General features: G+C 36.4%; 1 protein-coding gene across 4 annotated transcripts in view; it reads left to right on the top strand.

Annotated features, from left to right (window-relative positions):
- The window catches only part of LOC120637761 (amidophosphoribosyltransferase-like), a 37292-nt gene extending 19915 nt beyond the window's left edge, over positions 1-17377 (top strand). For 2 of the 4 annotated variants that reach the window (XM_039909765.1, XM_039909766.1), the window contains exons 4-14: positions 2211-2357; positions 2990-3113; positions 3570-3700; positions 5043-5161; positions 6883-6918; positions 9726-9815; positions 10733-10891; positions 11859-11986; positions 12562-12783; positions 13928-14048; positions 14794-15123. In XM_039909765.1, the coding sequence (XP_039765699.1) occupies positions 2211-2357; positions 2990-3113; positions 3570-3700; positions 5043-5161; positions 6883-6918; positions 9726-9815; positions 10733-10891; positions 11859-11986; positions 12562-12783; positions 13928-14048; positions 14794-14948 (1432 nt within the window). In that variant the 3' untranslated portion in view covers positions 14949-15123. Of the gene's footprint in view, positions 1-2210; positions 2358-2989; positions 3114-3569; positions 3701-5042; positions 5162-6882; positions 6919-9725; positions 9816-10732; positions 10892-11858; positions 11987-12561; positions 12784-13927; positions 14049-14793; positions 15124-16341 lie in introns of those variants that run through there. The other 2 variants (XR_005659455.1, XM_039909768.1) reach the window with 2 other exon arrangements.
- The last annotated feature ends 2267 nt before the right edge of the window (positions 17378-19644 follow it).

Genomic DNA, 19644 nt, shown 5'->3' on the forward strand with positions numbered 1-19644 from the left:
TTCCTTGACCGTTTCGTATGACGCACGTGTAAGCAAAACAATCACTTTAAAGCGTGTTACACACAGTAGCCGGGGCGGAGGTCGATTAGGGGCGAAGTATGTGAATAACACTAAGATGTTCTGTTTATTAAATTCTTCTAAAACTCCACACAAAGCAAAATATTCCGTACTAAATCCCAAGGTGACCTTTAGGTAAGACGCAGTTAAAACCGCGAGACACACATAGTTAGGATGGGAAACTTAAAGAGTTTGTTGTTATAATTAAAGAAATTGACATAATAAACATAATTCAATTTGAAATACTAATAGACTCATTATCGGAAGACCAAGTTTCACTTAACAATAAAATTTGAGATTATTGTACAATTGAATCAATTAAATCACCGGCATGAGCCAGCCGACTCTGGCAATTCAAAGTGTACACTGTTAAACCTTATAGCTAACTTCAGGGTGTCGGTTTTATGTGACGGTGTGCGCGCGCATCATAAAACGTTACTCTCATCACTTTTCCCTATCGCATATCGCATGCAAAATTAAATTCACTTATTTAATCTAGTATAAAGTTATGGATCGCGTATCTTAACTACTATGCGCGTGTCGGTCTTTGACATGCCTATGACAACAACATGACAAGCCTATTGTAGATACAATAGGCTTGTCATAACATTTAAAATTTTTAACAAAAACAAAACTGAAAACTAATTCAGTTTTCAGTTTTTTTTTAATTTATTCGTTATGAAATGTACCTATGCATCCTTCAACCGTATTTCGTATTTTGGTTACTCGTTGTATATGATTTATAATATTTACAAAGTAAAAATATATGCATTTTTTTTTAAATTTAAATAGTATTGAAATTAATTAAAAATCAACAGGTTGTCATTTTATTTTTAAATTTCATATAAGATTAATTTAATTTTGGATTTGCTGTAATTGTGTATTCATGGATGACATTTAATCATTTTTATGAGCACACAATTTAAAGATTATAAAGAAACGCATGTCATTTATCTTACAATAACACTAATACTTATCTATAACTCATGTACGAACCGCGTTAACTTGTGTGACCAATTTGATCTACATTGTACAATACAATAACTGACATAAGCATGTTCAATTATGGATCACATGAAGTCTGGGTCAGACCAAAAACACTTGAACTTCTCTGTTAAGACCACAGAAATAGGACCATACAGAAACCGTGTACACGACTAACACTGAAGTATCAAAAACAACTCCACTTTGGTAGTGTTTCTCGAACAAGTGGTTAATAATGGCATAAAGCGATTATGCCATTTAGCAGTTGACAGTAATTATTTTACCTATATTTTTTAAACGTTTACCATAAAATGGTCAAAAAGTTTCTTAGCTAGCAACATTGCGTGGGTGTGAAGTAAGAAGTGTGGTGGGCGTTTTCACTGGTTTTTGACACAATAATGGCTGAATTAGGATTTATTATGTTCTTAATTCTGGTGTTAAGATATACCTTTTTTTACACGGGTTTATCCTTACGACCGCATCGGGGAAGGTGACTCTTGCGGACCCACGGTATTAAAACTCGTCGCCTGGTGGCTGGGTTACGTGATCGCTTTCTGCACATCCACAACCCAGCCAGCGCCGTTGGGGCATATCCTCCTGAGAGGTGCACCCACATTCACCATAGCCGCACCAAGAACACCCAGTTCGCTAGCAGAAGCGTAGATATATGTTTACATAATTGTAAAGGGATGGTGATAACTTAGTTCGCCAACTTAAAACTAAAGCTACGAGGGTTCCAAACGCGCCCTGGTCTAAAAGAGCCCACAACAAACAAAGCCTAGGTAATTTTTTGTTATCACTATCACAGTAAATTAATATTTAGCTATGAAGTTAGAGCAATTCACATTCATTAAGTAATATTTAACATTATAATAGGATATCCTTACTAATATTATGAATGCGAAAATGTGTTTGTTTTTTTGTCCTTCCTTAACGCCCTATCTAACCAACCAACTTTGAAATGACGGAGAGTAACATAGGCTATTTTTCATCCCAAGAAAACAAACGATTCCCACGAAATTTGTAGAATACCGTAATAAGCTTGGTCAAGTCAAAGAAATCTGGCAACACCCAATACAAGAAATTCTAAGGCCGGCTCGGTGCAGTAGAAACAGCACAAGTTTTCGACCAGACCTTTAGGTTATATTAACAAAGCGTTATTGTTCCAGAGGGCAGGAATCAGCTGGGATAGTGGCGTCGGAGGGCAAAAGTGCACGCACATTCAACACACACAAGGGCATGGGCCTTATCAACAACATATTCAACGATGAGGCCATGAAGAAGCTAAAAGGCAACCTCGGTATTGGGCATACAAGGTCAGTAGTCCTACGTTACTTTCAAAGGGAAAAATTTAACACATGTGTTGAAAAAACGATGAAGCGGTAACAGCCCAGCGGGTACGAGCTCGACTTAACTTTCGGGGGCAGAGTTGGAATTCCAGCACGCACCTCTAAAGTTCCTAAGTTATGTGCGTTTTGAGTAAATAATAGCTTCAACGGTGAAGGAAAACATAACTTGCTTAAAAAATTAGTCTGCTTAAAAAATATTTTTTTGCATTTCCAATAGCCTAGCAAGTTTGCACTTCTAACTTTGAGCGTTTTCTTTAATTTATACAATTGAATTAACGGTGAAGGAATACATCGTGATGAAATCTGCTTGCCTGAGAGCTATACATAACGTTCTCAAAGGCAGCATTGTGGAAAAAAAAATACCCGTTTCATTCTTAGAGGAGGCTCTTGTGTACTCTAGTGAGCCGGTTAATTAAAAATCATGAAGTTGCAGATAAATTCCTGGTTTTCAAGAGGGTTATTTGATCTCTAAAGAACGTTTCTGAAATAAATAAATAGCTAAATATGATAAGATTTGCTTGGACTTCTTGGCAGTATATAACGATATTATTGTAACATTTTCTATAACAGATATTCTTAATCTGAAATTTCCTGGGCAGGTATTCAACGTCGGCAGCGTCCGAAGAGGTGAACTGCCAACCGTTTGTAGTCCACACAGCACACGGTGCGCTGGCGGTAGCTCACAATGGAGAGCTGGTCAACTGCAGTAGTCTTCGAAAGATGGTAAATAAAAACCGAAATAGTACTTCACAGGCTGTAGACGTACATTATGTACTGTCTCCGAGAGGTATCTGTAAAACTGAAAACCTAATAATTTTTGAGTAAACCACTGCCATAGTTTTTACTGAAAAAAAATCAAATTCAGCATTAACATTACATGCCAAATTAAAATCATGTAACTCTTCAGGAGTTTATTAGGAACGCGTCGCGTAGCTTTGTTACTATGCGCGTGTCAGTCTTTTATCTACAATAGGGTTGTCATAAGTAAACACTTTTGTATGGAAAAATATTTTTAATGAGATACGTCGGGATCCTGATGGAGATTTTTGAATATTACATCTTGGTTGTCTCCGGGGTCTCATTAGAAAGCAATTAGGAGGTATCCTATCAAATCTTTTGGGTAAGTCGGATAACATTTTCTTGGTGTTTCTGCAAGGCATTTTTTCTTCTTGCTTGCAGGTGTTAGGGCGTGGTGTAGGACTATCAACACATTCGGACTCCGAGTTGATCACACAGGCACTGTGCCTGAATCCACCCGAAGGAGAAACCAACGGACCTGATTGGCCCGCAAGGATCAACCATCTTATGAGGTAATTCTTTTAAGCTAAGTTTATAATAATAAATGTTTATTGTTCAATAAAACAAGTACAAGTTACATTACATCTGCACAATAGTTATAACTTGTATAATTCTTATAATTTACTTGGATATACTGTTATCGACTGTCCCTAAGCTAGGTGTTATAACCTGTGTTATAGGCGACAGTGCTCTCCTTATAAATATGGCTCGTTTAAACAAAAAAAAAAGATTTGAATTAGCAGGTAACGCTGGTAATATTAATTGGTAATCAAAACGTTCAAAATAAACGTGGAATAAATATTTATTGTAGGTTTATTTTGAACGTTTTTATACATATCTTAAGAAAGATTATGAGTGCGTGCGTGTGTGTGTGTGCGTGTGTGTGTGTGCGTGTGTGTGTGTGCGTGTGTGTGTGTGTGTGCGTACGTGTGTGTGAAAGAAAGGTGGACACGTTAGTTATATCCGACTATTAGGGATATAATTAACGTGCCAACCTTCTAAAGCACGGGAACATGGAATAGGAGAAGTTTACCCCCGTTTATTATTACAGATATATTATTAAGATATTATTTCTAATTGTGGGCCAATGCTCTGAGAGTTAATAAAGCTGTGTTAGAAGATATATTTTTATCCTTTCCCGGGGAATTGCTGCGAGGAATCGGACCTCGGTGTCAGTAGTCAGTAATAAACAGTTGCTAAACTGCTTATTCCCGTTTTCACTAACGACCTATAAGGGAATGCCTGAGTAATTTGTCTAACTATTTGCTGTATTTGTTCGCCATTGGTTGCGTGGAAGAAATCGCTATGAAGCTATATGGCCGCCAAATTGTAAACGTTGTTTTGTTATACTTTGTTTGTAGAGATATTTGTCTCCTGCCCACGCTGATATAATTTATGTGTCCTGTCTGTGCTAGCCTTGCTGGAGTGTTTGTTTCGATATCACTACACGTAACTAACTATATATATATATATAAAAGAGAAAGTGTGTGGGTATGTTCCGTGTAGGCTCCGAAACGGTTGGACCGATTTCAATGAAACTTTCAGGGAATCTTTGGTTTGACCTGGCGAGTAATCCTGTAAGTTTGGTGACGATCGGAGCACTCCTATTTTTGAACTGTCAAACTGTCAAATACAGCTTTTATTTACTATGATGATACTCTATTGTTGGGTGTACATGGGTGTAGATAATGATCTTCACCCGCTCGAGAAGAGAATAGAAGAGAATGAATACGGAGATAAATAACATAAATTAAAAATTTAATGATGTAAGTTTATTGTTTAAAGTAAAGCTAAATCTAGCCCGGCGAAGCGGGCTGGGTATGCTAGTATTTAATGAATTGTAACTCTTCACAGGCTGGCACCTCTGAGTTATTCGCTAGTGATAATGTTAAAAGACAAGATATACGCGGTGCGGGATCCATACGGCAACCGACCGCTTTGCCTCGGCAAAATACTGCCAATGGGCTCCTCATGTAAGTACTGACATCATTTTATACCGTTTTGCATCCACCCATAATCAAACAATGTATTAAAACTCATTTATGACATCAAGGCTAATAAACAACTAATAACTGTCTTGACAGTCCAGTGGGAAGCGTTGATAACACTTTCGAGGGGGGCCGAGTTCGAATCCCAGCCTCTAACTTTCTAAGTTATGTGCGTTTTAAGCAATTAAAATATCACTTGCTTCAACGGTGAAGGACAACATCGTGAGGAAACCAGCATGCCTGAGAGTTCTCTATAATGGTTTCAAAGGTCAGCCGTGTACAAGGTTACTGTATGTTCTTAATTCTGTGATCCTAGCATAGCTCTCTCCATCGCCCGCTGAGTTACTCTGAGCCTTCTTACGAGGCGCGCAGTCTAGATAAACAATAACAACAAATACCTACTTTACCCGTATATTTCCATTTGGACGCATTTATCTTAGAACGTAACCCGATAAATATTCCGTAACAAACAATAACAATAGTTCAAGCGCAGTGTTATAAAAAAAACATCGTAATGTACCGTACAGTGACACCGAGCGGTTCTCTTACGTTTCACTATAACGCTTATCAGAGTGCCGGGTGTGAGATTTACTACGATTTGTACGGGACCGAAAGAGTTAAACCAACCAAGTTTATTTAATGAAGTTATACTTCTTTTGGCGCGTTAGGAAAAAATTATGAGAGTAAATTTTTACGATGCGTGCGCATCATACGGAACCAGGCAAGAAACTCAGCAGTCTTGTCAAGACATTCATCAACATCATCATATCAACCCATTACCGTCAACTACAGGGCACGGGTCTTCTCCCAAAATGAGAAGGTGCTAAGACTGTAGTCCACCACGCTGGCCCAGTGCGGATTGGGGGACTCCACACACCTTTGAGAACATTAAGGAGAACTCTCAGGCATGCACGTTTCCTCACGATGCTTTCCTTCACCGTTGAAGCAAACGTTATTTTAATTCCTTATATCAGTACATACATTATTAAAAATCTAATTTCCATGTTAATTAAAATATTTAAATATCATGGCGCATTCGATTGTCAACGCGTTTTTATATAATCTAATCTCTATCTCATCTATCTCATTAATTCTATAATAACCTTTCTTAAATGTAATATGTCTTCAACTTTATTCTTAAATTGTTTATCAGATAGGTAAACACCTATATGATAAACAATTCTGATAAACGCTTCCCTAACCAGAACCAAGCGATATAGTATTACATCGCTTGGTTCTGGTTAGGGAAGCGTACAGAGCTTTTATAAATTATTTTATTATCTGATGGCAATCATTGCCCTTGATCTCTATCACAAAAAAATAAATATACTACGACAATACACACATCGCCATCTAGCCCCAAAGTAAGCGTAGCTTGTGTTATGGGTACTAAGATGACTGATGAATATTTTTATGAATAATATACATAAATACTTATAAAATACATATAAACACCCAGACACTGAAAAACATTCATGTTCATCACACAAACATTTTCCAGCTGTGGGAATCGAACCCACGGCCTTGGACTCAGAAAGCAGGGTCTCTGCCCACTGCGCCAGTTGGCCGTCTATAATTATCATTGCATGTTCATAACTCGATACGGAACTGTTTTAAATCATTTATGTTTCATCCTGGAGAAAATGTCGTGTCCTCATAATCATTTATAATAGTAATCATTCACCATTAAATGTGTACTCTTCCAGATGCCTACAAACAGTCATCATCGAAGCATGCTGCGGGTATGCATGCTCCATCATTTTATGTTACCATAATTAATTTAGTACATAAGACCATTATCATTGTATGAACTAAAACATACGTGATCTAATAACCATACGGAGCCACAGAATTGGAAACATACAGAAACACGACTATAGTCGGAAAAATGTAATAGGCCCGTTTTGACATTTGTGTAAGACCATAGAATGTAACTTGGAACGAAACTGAAAGAAACAAAAAAATAAAAATCAATTACATACAGTGTTTTAAAAAATACGTAAATTTTTTTGGGACGTTAAATAATATGAAAGAATATATCGCGAGTATTCTTTTTGCGCTTACTTCATAGTAGCATGCAATTTATAATTGTTGCGAAACGTTCCGAAAACAGTTACGTTCTCAGTCTTTTTTTTTTTTTATACTAGAGCTGTAACCATTTTTTTACTGAATATCGAAATTAAATATTGTGTAATTATCTTTACAGCAAAGAATGAGCTTGGTTCTCAAAATGGGTTCTAAATAATGAGTCTGAGATGATGTATCTGACCAAGCGGCACATGACTGAAGCGTCCCCGCGCGCACTGCGCAGTTTTTCGTTCCTCATCTTGTAAAGGTGACTGTGCGCTCGTTTAAGTTTGATATATATTGTTTACTATTACGTTAACTATGGCTCTTCTATTTTGGACATTAATTTAAACATAGTGATTTGACTCGATTTTTGTGTTTGTTGTTATATAGTACTAACTCTGTTTCAACATGTTGAAAAGTGGACGTATAATCAACAGCCAGTCACGCGTATTGGTTGTGAAGTTAAAGGAATACTTTGAACGAACGAACACTTTACAATACATAATAATATCAATCAAGTACTGATACAAACTTGAATTGATTTATCGTGAGTATCGAGTACAGAGTCTTATGGTTCCATAACTAGTTACGTCGCGATGACAAATGTCAAAACGGGCCTATTACATTTTTATGACTATAATATTGAAGCATCAAAAACCAATCCACTTTAGTAGTGTTTCCCGAACAAACGGTTAGCCACTTCATACCATTTAGCAGTTGACAGTAATTATTGCACCCAGTGGCGTGCACTTCATACATGCTCAAAAGCACTGCATACCCAAATTATTTTTTATAAGTCATATTGTAGGTGAAAATTTCCATTTCATGCCATGTACCTACTTTATGCATACCCTAGTCAAAAACCCTGTGCACGCCACTGATTTCACCTCTAATGTTCTAAACGTTCACCATAAAATGGGAAAGTGGGAAAAAGTTTGTAGCGGGTGTAATGTGAGATGTGCGCGCCGTTTTCACTGTTTTTGGACACAATGCACTTAATACAATAATTGCTGAATGAGGATTCTGTACGTTCTTAATTCTGTGTACGGAGCGTTTTTCGAAAACTCACTCTCATGTCTCCCAAACTACTACGAAATATAAACCATAATAGCTTGGTTTTTTTTTTATAATAATGATTGACGGACCCAAGTATATGGCCCGCTTGATGGTGGGAGGGGATGGTGGAAACAATCTGATTTTTATAATAAATATACAAAAATCCGATTTTTTTTTATATATATCCCATGTGTACATATATCCAGTCTATGATAAAGAAGAATTTCATTCTGTAAGGGAATTAAACACTTGATTGTGACAAAAATGTGGAAGGAATTTGTAAAATAATATCATTGTCAAATTATCACATTTTTTATTTTAAAAAACTTAAAAAAAAGTAAGAAAAGGAATAAATAGTGTTTATTTAAGTAAGATTTTTTTAACGAAAACAAGTACAAATTAACATAATAATCTTCATTTGTCTGTGATATAAATCAACTAAGTTCAGTTAGTCAATCAAGTAAGTTTAAATGAGGTTGCCATTTTGGGAATCAATGCAAATTATTCTGAATTGTGGTTTTTCGCTAAGTGTTGTCCAAAATATTTTTTTTCCGGATTAAATCATTTTATATATATCGGCAAACCCTGTCGATAAACATAGCTACACTTCGCAGGGCATGCAAGGAACACGTCCTGGGATATGCTGCAATGTTCTTAAACCTGAGTCATAGGTCATAGTACCCTTAGTTATGTTCTGAGGAAACCTGAAGTCCTTACCCAACATAAAATCATATGTAACTTGAGGTCATAAGGTTGAAATTTCCATGCTTCCCGGGAAATCCCTTCTATTTCTTCATCATCATCAAAACTCTACAGCCCTGGGTGGGCCTTGGCTTGGTCAAGCATATTTCTCCATTTGAGGCGGTCAGAAGCGCTTCTTTCCAGCTCCGAACTCCCAGAACCCTCATATCCCTCTCAACTCCATCACTCCAGCGACCCCTGGGTCGTCCTAGGCCTCTACGCCCCTCCAAAGTGCCCTCCATCAACCTCTTTGAGGCTCTCGTGCCTCCCATGCGTTGCACATGGCCTGTCCATTGCATTTTTAACAGTTTTAAGAATACCTTGACGGCATTTGGTTCTTTATTTCCCCGTATTTATCTGCAGATAATACAATCATAAAATAGTTTTTCTTAAATATTCGCATGAATTATCGTTCCATTGTTTGTTCACGGTAAGGTCAAAATGCCACAATTTGTTTACAATTGATGAAAACAGTACCATACATCGCACTAAATCATGCCATCTCATATACTTATACCATACAAAATAATAATATGATTTGTTAACATTATGGCCACACACGATGCATGGATATGGGATACAGAAACTAAGGTAATACTATTTAGAAAATAGTTAAGATCTGTGTAATTGACTTTGTATTGTTTGTGTGAGAAATGTACTTATTTTGATGTAATTTTTACAGTCCTATTAAATGGTTGTGCGAAGAATGGCGTAGAGGATAAAGCTGAAGGCTGGGTGGTGTCATCGGAGTCCTGTGGATTTCTTTCTATCGGTAAGTCTTCTAAGTAACTGCCCGTATTATTCTCTACAAAATTGTATAGAAGGCATATTACTTTGCGGAATTCCATGATATAATATGATAATGAAGCTTAATTTGCTACATTTCGCGAAAAGCAGCAGAATCTGTTAGGTGAAATTTATAATTTCTTTAATCCTCATACTCCAAACTGATCTTTGACAATGTACCTACTCAACGCACGTTTCGTTCCGAAACCGGAGCATCCTCAGGAGATGTTGACTTTACAATAAATAATTAAGTAAGTTGTTAAGTAATTTTTCTGGTCTGGTCTTGGCCGTCACTAGTTGACGTGCCGCTAAGCGATTTAGGGTTCAGGTGCGATGTCACGTAGAAACCGCTTAGGGGTATGACTACCGTACTCCCTAATAGGTTAGCCCGCTACCATTTTAGACTGCATCATCACTTACCACCAAGGTAAGATTGCAGTCAAGGGCTAATTTGTAGTAGAATAAAAAAAGTAATTGCTGCGTATTTTATTTTTGAAGTTATACTTCTTTTGGCGCGTTAGGGAAATATGATGAGAGTAAATTTTTACGACGCGCGCGCACACCGTCACAAAAAATCGACACCCTGAAGTTAGCTGTGAGGTTTGATATTGCACACTTTTAATTGTCAAAGTACGGTACAAAGTACTACGGGCTCATTCCGGTGATTTAATTAATTCAATTCTACAAAAATTGTAATGTTGAGTGAAACATTGTTATCCGATAATATTATAGTATTCCAAATTTAATTGCGTTTACTGTATCCATTTTTTTGTGATATTTAAATAAACTTTATTTAACTAGATAATGCGTTATAAGACTTTTATAAAGAAATATAAGTTCTAACGCGTGTAAATAAGTACACACACGGTTTTTTATTTTTATTTTTATTTTTTTTATTTCCAGGCGCTAGATACGTAAGAGAAGTGCTACCGGGTGAAATAGTAGAGATGTCGCGACACGGTATCCGGACAGTGGACGTGGTTGACCGACCGGCGGGGAAACACCAGGCATTCTGCATCTTCGAGTACGTGTACTTCGCGAGAGCGGACAGTTTGTTTGAGGGTACGTTACTACCTTATTGTAACTATCACCGTACCTTATTGTAATTATCAATAATTATATTTTATTTATTGAAGTAAAACTTCTTTAGGCGCGACTAGTGAGTAACTCACTTGAGATTTTTTTCTGACGGAAGTAACGCTTACGTCAGACGTCTGTGTAGTTTCCGCTATTCAAAAATATTAATTTGGATTGGTCGTAAGTATATGTCATAGACTTCACGCTTCTTGACTTATACGCCAGATTGCGACATTCTATGATATTCAATGACAAGGTTATATTGACCTGTGCTGATTTGACCTTCAATTTTCTACTCTCAATTATGCCATTCAACAAATGAAAATATTTATATCTATAGAAAAAAAAAGTTTCACCAAATCTTAGGTGATAACTATTGGTGAGCGCTTGATGTATGCTTAGGAATCTCCTTAGATTAGTCGGTATTAATTAAGGCATTGCCTTGTTAGTCGTTAGTATCGGGCATTAGAAACGGGCTTTAGTACGGGTCTAATATAAGTGCCATATCTAGGTTAGCCCTCTTATCATATTAGACTGCATCGTTACCTACCAGGTGAGATTGCAGTCAAGGGTTAAACTTTCTGAGTCCACAACTGGATAATGTTCGTGAGCTAACATGATTATTTTTCAGTGTGTTTATCTGTATTTTATATGTATTGATGAATGAAAGAATTTATGAATATATTTTTATTGCACACCACAAAAAGTACTTGAAAAAAGAAAAGTATAATTAAACAACGTATATAATTTGGCGGTCTTATCGCTTCATAGCGATTTCTTCCAGGCAACAAAGATAAAAAATACAGAAAATAGTTAAGTGGTGCATATATGCATACATATACCCATAAAATTAATATTTGTTCTAAGATTTATTAGAAGATTTGGTGGTGGTGGTGGTGGTGGTGGTGGTGGAGAAGAAGAAGATGATGATGAACATTGTGGTGTCACACAGGTCAGATGGTGTACTCGGCGCGGCTGCAATGCGGGCGAATGTTGGCGCGCGAGTCGCCCATCGACGCCGACATCGTTTCCTCGGTCCCGGAATCCGGTACCGCGGCTGCACATGGATACGCTAGACAGGTACGATTTTGAAAGTCCAAAGTCCAAGTCAAATATTTCTTTATTCTCATATGTACATCGATGGCACTTTTGATGCGTTCATTACCTTAAAAATAAGCAAATATGAATAAAAACAAAAGTATTCTATGCATAATTAAAATCGGTAACGCAATACTTAGCGATTTGAAATTAACGAAGACTCTTTACATGCCTTCAAGAAAGAACACAAAGATAGTGCGATTTAATCTACCACCAACGCCATCTGTTACAGTATTTTGTCATATATTTATGTTTAAAAATGTTTATGCCAGAGCTCATCCGGGAAAGCATGTTTCGGTCTTAAGGGCGCGGGTACCAGAGTAATTACAGGTACACAGGGCGATAATTTGTAGGAAGTGTTCCTTGCATACCCTGGCAATGGTTTTCTACTTATCAAATAGGCCATCTACTTGGTCCTTACTGCAACTAATTTAATTTTTTTTTTTAAATATACTACCAGACACCCCACCACAGATTAGGTGTTTCCTTTGACATTTTATGTACCCTGTTGTACGTCAACCTCCGACTACATAAAGTTTTTTTCTTTGCGCATACAGTCAGGAATTCCCTTCATGGAAGTGCTGTGCAAGAACAGATATGTGGGCCGCACCTTCATCCAGCCATCGACGCGGTTACGGCAGTTGGGGGTCGCGAAGAAGTTCGGCGCACTCTCGGAGAACGTGCGCGGAAAGCGGATCGTACTTATTGACGACTCTATAGTACGGGGGAACACAATTGGACCCATCATCAAGCTCCTGAGGGATGCGGGAGCTGCTGAGGTAAGATTTATCATTAGTAGGTATATGTTACAGTAATTTTATAAAGTGGGTAAGTTAATTATTAAACTTTTGATAAATATAAATTCACATTGGCCATATATTTTATTAAAGAGATTTTTACAAATACGCTCATAATTATTATTTAATTTATAAATAGTTTCCAAGAAACAATTAAAATTTTATTTGATTAAAATTGAGTGGGTATTTCGATATAAATACGGATGCATTTTCAATACACTCCAGTCCTACATGAAACTCGAACGATGCACAGATACCTCCCGGTGTCTTAGTCTTTTATCATATATCTTTTATTCCGTATTTCATATACAACGTGTAAATTAAAACCGAAATAATACTTCACAGGCGTTAGAGGTACATAATGTACTGTCTCTAAGACTTATCTGTGAAACCGAAAACCTAATGGTTGTTGAGTAAACCACTGCCATAGTTTTTACTAAAAGAATTGAGATTCAGCCACACAAAATCAAAAAATTAAAATCACATGCAAAATTAAAATTATGTGACTTCTGTCACATTGTTAGGTACACGTCGCTTAGCGTAGGTACTATGCGCGTTTCGGTCTTTTATCTTTAATAGGGTTGGCATAAGTAGACACTTTTGAATTCGTTTGTATATCAAAATTGTAAATCAAATATATCAAAATTTTCTATATGTTTATGTGGTGTAAAATAAAATTGTATCCATTCATTCATTATTATGGTATTTGTAAAATCCTAATCAATTTAATAAAATATCTGGGAAACATGAATTTTTAGTTATCATTAGTTTGGTTATTTACCCACTTTATAAAATTACTGTAACAACAAAAATACTATTGATAAATATAAAAAATATATAAACTAATACTTTGACATATTATAAATACTTAAAAGATGAGTAAGAGTATTGTAGACTGATTTATCATCAGTAATAGTAGTTTTTATTCAGCGAGATACTGAGCCTTAACAGCAGTTTTTTATATGACCAGTGACTTCGACTGTCTTATGTTCAATGGGAGTGCACTCCACAATTCGGTAGCTTTGACAGTGAACGTATGCGTTGTGTTATTTTAATTGCCTCAAAAAAAATATTTAGATATTTACTTAGATACAGTTAATCATGAATATGTGTAATTTTGTCTTAGGTCCACATCAGGATAGCGTCGCCGCCGCTCAAGTACCCGTGCTACATGGGCATCAACATTCCCACTCGGGAGGAACTCATCGCAAACAAGATGGACTCCTTCAAACTCGCCGAACATGTTGGTATGTACTACTATCAAAGAAATTGTGCGTTGTGTGAGATAAAAATAAATTGTGCGTTGTGTGAGATAAAAGTAGTCAACTGAAAGGTATTGTAATAATAACTGTACGTTTTCACGTCTTTCCATCTTCCAATCAACTCCCCGAATGCCAACGTTATCCGCGTCGATGCCTTTTCGTCGACCAATCAACCCACCGCCGCCGCGGGTTTTAATTGGTCGACGTTTTCTTGCATAGCTGGTTTCAGTAAAATCAGCCAACTGTACATAAAATTCTTGACCTAGTGAAAATAAATAAAAGTGACAAGTTCTACATTCTAAATGTAATAAAATATTTTTAAATAATAAATCTACTTGCAATTTATGTGGGATTACGGTGATCATATATAAATCTTTATTTAACTGAACCTAACAAAACGTTCATGTATAATTTTAAATTGTAGCGAGTTTGTTGACTTAAAGTTTAAGCTAAGTGAGTCTCGATAGTGCCCTTGTCTAAAATATAACCTCATAAAAACAGCTCGTGCCTTGTTACTGAGTGCCAAGTATGTGCCAAGTATTAAGAAATCATTAATTCAGTTAAAGCAATGAAATAATAGCCACTCTTGCAATTTTATCTTAAACAAAGGCATTTTTTAAATCTATTCTTTAATGGCGCGGGTTAAACTTACAAGATCGCTATTGTACCTCCCCGTAGCTCAAATTAAGCTGAGTTTCCCGAGCCTAATTAAATTTACATGTTGTTACAGGCGCAGACAGTCTGACGTACCTAAGTGTGGAAGGATTAGTCAGCGCAGTCCACTACAACATGAAGGTGACCCCCAGCGACGGGGTGGGGGGTCACTGCACCGCCTGCCTCACAGGGGACTATCCGGGAGGTCTGCCCGACGACGTCGACTGGTGATACTTAGTCCGACGCTTTATTTATAACGACTTACAGTTCGCAAAATCCTTAGAAGGTACCTCTCTGACCGGTTCACGCATATACATATGTGACCTTAGATAACGATTGAATCCTTACTTCCTTACTAATATTATGATTGTGAAAGTGTGTTTGTTTGTCCTTGACTAAGCGACTAATCGACATGATTTTTGGCATAGAGTAAGTTTAAAGGACGGAGAGTAACATAGGCTACTTTTTATCCCGGTTTGATTCAATTTGGGAATTCATAATTTCTGAACTTTCTCTGGTCAGGCTTGGTGGGAGGCTTTTGACGTGGCTAGTTACTACCCTACTCAAGAAACGTTCGTTCGTTCGAGAAACAACTCTAAAGGGGATTGGTTTAGACGGCCGAGTGGCGCAGTGGGCAGCGACCCTGCTTTCTGAGTCCAAGGCCGTAGGTTCGATTCCCACAACTGGAGAGTGTTTGTGTGATGAACATGAATGTTTTTCAGTGTCTGGGTGTTTATCTGTATATTATAAGTATTTATGTGTATTATATTCATAAAAAAATATTCATCAGCTATCTCAGTACCCATAACACAAGCTACGCTTACTTTGGGGCTAGATGGCGATGTGTGTATTGTCGTAGTATATTTATTTATTTAAACTTCAATATTAGTCGTGTCCACGGTTTCTGTATTTTGTCAAACAAACAAACACAATTTCGCATTTATTCAAGGTAATCATGGTAATATTTCTGTACCTACCCTGTAAATCTGCCATTTGACAATACCTACATTAATTAAATACTGTATGCCGTAAGACATTTCTGAAGCAGTGATAGGAGCTCGACTTCACTTTCGGGGGCCGAGTGCGAATCCCAGCACGCACCTCTAACTTTTCTAAGTTATGTGCGTTTTAAGTAATTAAAATATCACTTGTTTCAACGGTGAAGGAAAACATCGTGAGGAAACCTGCATGCCTGAGAGTTCTACATAATGTTCTCAAAGGTGTGTGGAGTCCACCAATCTGCACCGGGCCAGCGTGATGGACTACGGCCTTAACCCCCTTCTCATTGTGGGAGGAGACACATGTCTTGTAGTGGCCCGATAATGGGTTGATATTATAATGATTTTATTTTCCTACTCTTTTGTTTTCCTATGATTTTTAAACAATTTTCTTAAAAGTGTATAAAGGCATATGGTCAGATGTGGAACAACCCGGTTTTTAGTAGCGTAGATTAATTACTCCTTTCTCGAATATTGTCGATGTAACTTATAAAAAGTGGTGAAACTATATTCTCTTATGTATCTAACATGATTTGAGTAATTATAGCAAGCTTATCCTCAGCTTTTTTTGGTGAATATTTGTGATGAGAAAACAAACAATTAATTGAAAAAATACTTTTTTATAGGGGCAGTTTTGTTCCTGTCCCGAAAGAACTATGGCGTTACTATCATACTAATTTCAACGTCACAAAAATGCTTCTATTATAATTTTCGTTATACCCCATTGTAAATCAACGTATCGACTTAGACGAAAACTTAAGAAATCGCGACTTTTATTAAACCTTACATTGGCAGTCTCTTAAATCTCCGATAGTTAATAAATCAATATGTGTTTAGTAAATTTTTATCAAGGAATCCTTAACGGTTTCGAAAATGCAATTTATACCACCGCGCCACGTGGCCCGGACTCAATATAAGGTGGTTCTTATTGCACCGAATCTTAGAAGAAAGCAGTTTACACTTTTACTGGCTCGACATTATACGAAAATTCCGTCGCAATTCGAGGAATTGACATTTTATTTATATAGAAACAAGTACAACATTTTTGCTCTCCTAGTTATTAAATATTATAATGAACGTTGTAGATTTTAGGACCCTTAGTGTCGAATTGCGAATGATGGTGTCTCTTGTAGTTACTAAGCAATATAAAGACAATTTTTGCATTTCTATTGTAATAAAGGACCAAATGAAAGCATTTTTTAATGTTTCAAATCGTCGACCAATCTGTACAATTTATTGTTATGAATAAAATTAGGAATTTTGTTTTATTTAGTGTAATTTTAACATAGGATATTAATCTAAGGTTGTATTTTATAGGAATAGATGTATTTTATATAGAAGTCGTGCTGGTTTCGACTTGTATACAATTATTTTATTAGAATTCTTTGGGCATTCTTTACAATGAACTATTTACAAAATATACGAAAAAAAAAAACTTAAGAGCCAATACTTTTGATGTCGTCAAATCGTTTACGGATCGGTTTATAATTTTCTTAGGTTTCATACCTTTATGTAATAGGGTGCTTAAAGTATTTTAATATATTATATAAAAATAGATAAATTGGTCTATGGAAAAATTGACAGTCTAGAATTCGACACGCTGTCATTCTTTTCTTTCTATAGACCTAAGGGTCAGCGTAGACTATGCGTAAATGTACTAAATGTACTAAAGAAAAAAAATATATTTGGTCATTATTTGATAAAACCCTTAGATAGTTCCCGCCTTAATTCGATCAAAAACGCGGAGGCGCTTTTGAGCATCGTCACATAAAAATGCCATAGCAAAATTGACCTAATGTTCTTGTTATAGGGTCGTAAATTCTGTAATCAATTTTTACTTTACCAAGTTTTGCTAAACGCACTAGCTGAAGAAATATAAAGCTTTGAATAAATGAGGATAAGTTTAATTTTGCTCTGACGTTCCAGCGTTTGGATACCCGAAAACGACGCTATTATTGCGAGAATACTAATCTCGTACTACGGGTACAGGTCTAGGTCAGGTCTGCGCTGACATCGCTGATCTCTATTATTATCACAGGACTGATAACAATCTTTTGTAACAGCTCCTCCGGCGAAGTAGTAATACTGTCATGTTTATTTCCGCCGCTATTACATTTCTGTGGTCCGGTCAGAAATTCGCGGTTATTTATTTACACCACTACACAGTTAGGAAAATAAAGGACGAATAGAGAGAAACACAAAAACTGGAGTAGAATACAAAAGGCGGCCTTATCGCTTAAAAGCGATCTCTGCCAGGCAACCTTAGGATTAGGAGACAACAAGAGCGAGAAAAAATAGGTGTTGTAAAATTATTATAAACCTACATTCTAATAACTACATACGAATACATAAACAAAATATACACAAATAAAAACATAAAATAAAATAAAAGGCGGTTGCCGGTACAGCACTTTTTATGACTTGTTCCATGCATGATCTGCGAAGTTTTCTGTTTATAAGCGATGGGTTTCCACCAGTGGCGTGCACTTCATACATGCTCAAAAGCACTGCATACCCTAATTTTATTATAAAGGCGAAGGCTTTTTCACTTTTATGCCATCTTCCTTCTTTATGCATACCCTGGTCACAAACACTGTGCACGCCACTGGTTTCCACTTTACATAAAGTGGACCATCTGCTTGGCGACAATTATTACTTTTAAAAGATATAGGCTGTTTTAATTTCGCTTTTGTCTTGAATCGATTGACGCCATTTTGGCGCTGTAAGTTGTGAAGCTGTAATGCGTATTTCAGTAACTCAACTTTTACTGTAAGGAACTAAAATTTGATTTACTAAAATACACTACAATATTAGTTTTTTAAGTGTATTATTTTACTGACCAAGATGGTAAGCGTAAAACCGTCTTCTATAAACAGGGCAACACTTAAGCAGGGGCACACCATGTAATTCTTATGTACGCATCAAAAGTGCCACCTATGGGCCTACTTGAGATTTAAAGGTAAAGGGAGGGATAAGGGATAAAGATATTTTTGACTTTGACTTTGACTTCACTTCGCAGGGCAAAAACGTCCTACACAAAGGGCACCCTCTATCCTTCAACCTAAGGCGTAGGTTTGAAACCTTATATGCCTGTATCACACCGGCAGCAACGCTTTTAAGACCGTAACAAAGCAATGTGCTTGGTGGTAGTACTTCTACGAGTTATGTCACAAAAAGGTCTTAATAATGAATTAAGGTCTCATCTGTATAGGATCTGTCAGTACATTGGTAATATTAGAGGTCTGTGGCAGAAATTAACGTTTTCTCGAATAAGTTCCTTCCCGTACCGTGCCTTTTTATATAGATTTAGATCTGAAGTGTTTATAGAATGTAGAGTATTTACATTGTACATTCCGATGTTATTATAGTTTTTTTTTTTTTATTATAGTTTTTTTAAGGGATTTCTTTGGCTTTATTTATTACCCTATCACCTACTTTTATTTAGTTGAGGGGTTATTATAATTAAATATCATCTACAAAAATGTCTAGAATCATGTCTACTGCTCATGATCTGCTCAACGCAGAAATCGTTGGGAGCTCTGCACTCGAAATTATACATAATCTTCAACATTATTTCGTAATTTGGTTACAAGTTTTATAATTTTGTAACTCATTCTTTATTGACGTAAATGAAAAGAATGGTTCTCTCATATTAATTTATTATAATTATAAAATAAGGAATTCTTTTAAAACATTACTCATTTGACTGAATAGTTTTTGATCTACTCTGTTGCCCGCAACTTTGTCGGCGTTAGCTTCAATTTCATTTTGGAAAATTTAGCAAAAACTGATCTCATAATAATAATTATCTTATGTCGTTCTAGTTTATTTTTGAAATCACGTGGATTGTTCCTGAACAAGTCTGAATAAAAAGTCTCCAATACCGAATTTCGTTAAGATCGGTGGTGCAACTTATTTATAAGACAAAC

This window comes from Pararge aegeria, chromosome 4 (assembly GCF_905163445.1).
Source record: "Pararge aegeria chromosome 4, ilParAegt1.1, whole genome shotgun sequence".
NCBI classification, from domain to species: domain Eukaryota; kingdom Metazoa; phylum Arthropoda; class Insecta; order Lepidoptera; family Nymphalidae; genus Pararge; species Pararge aegeria.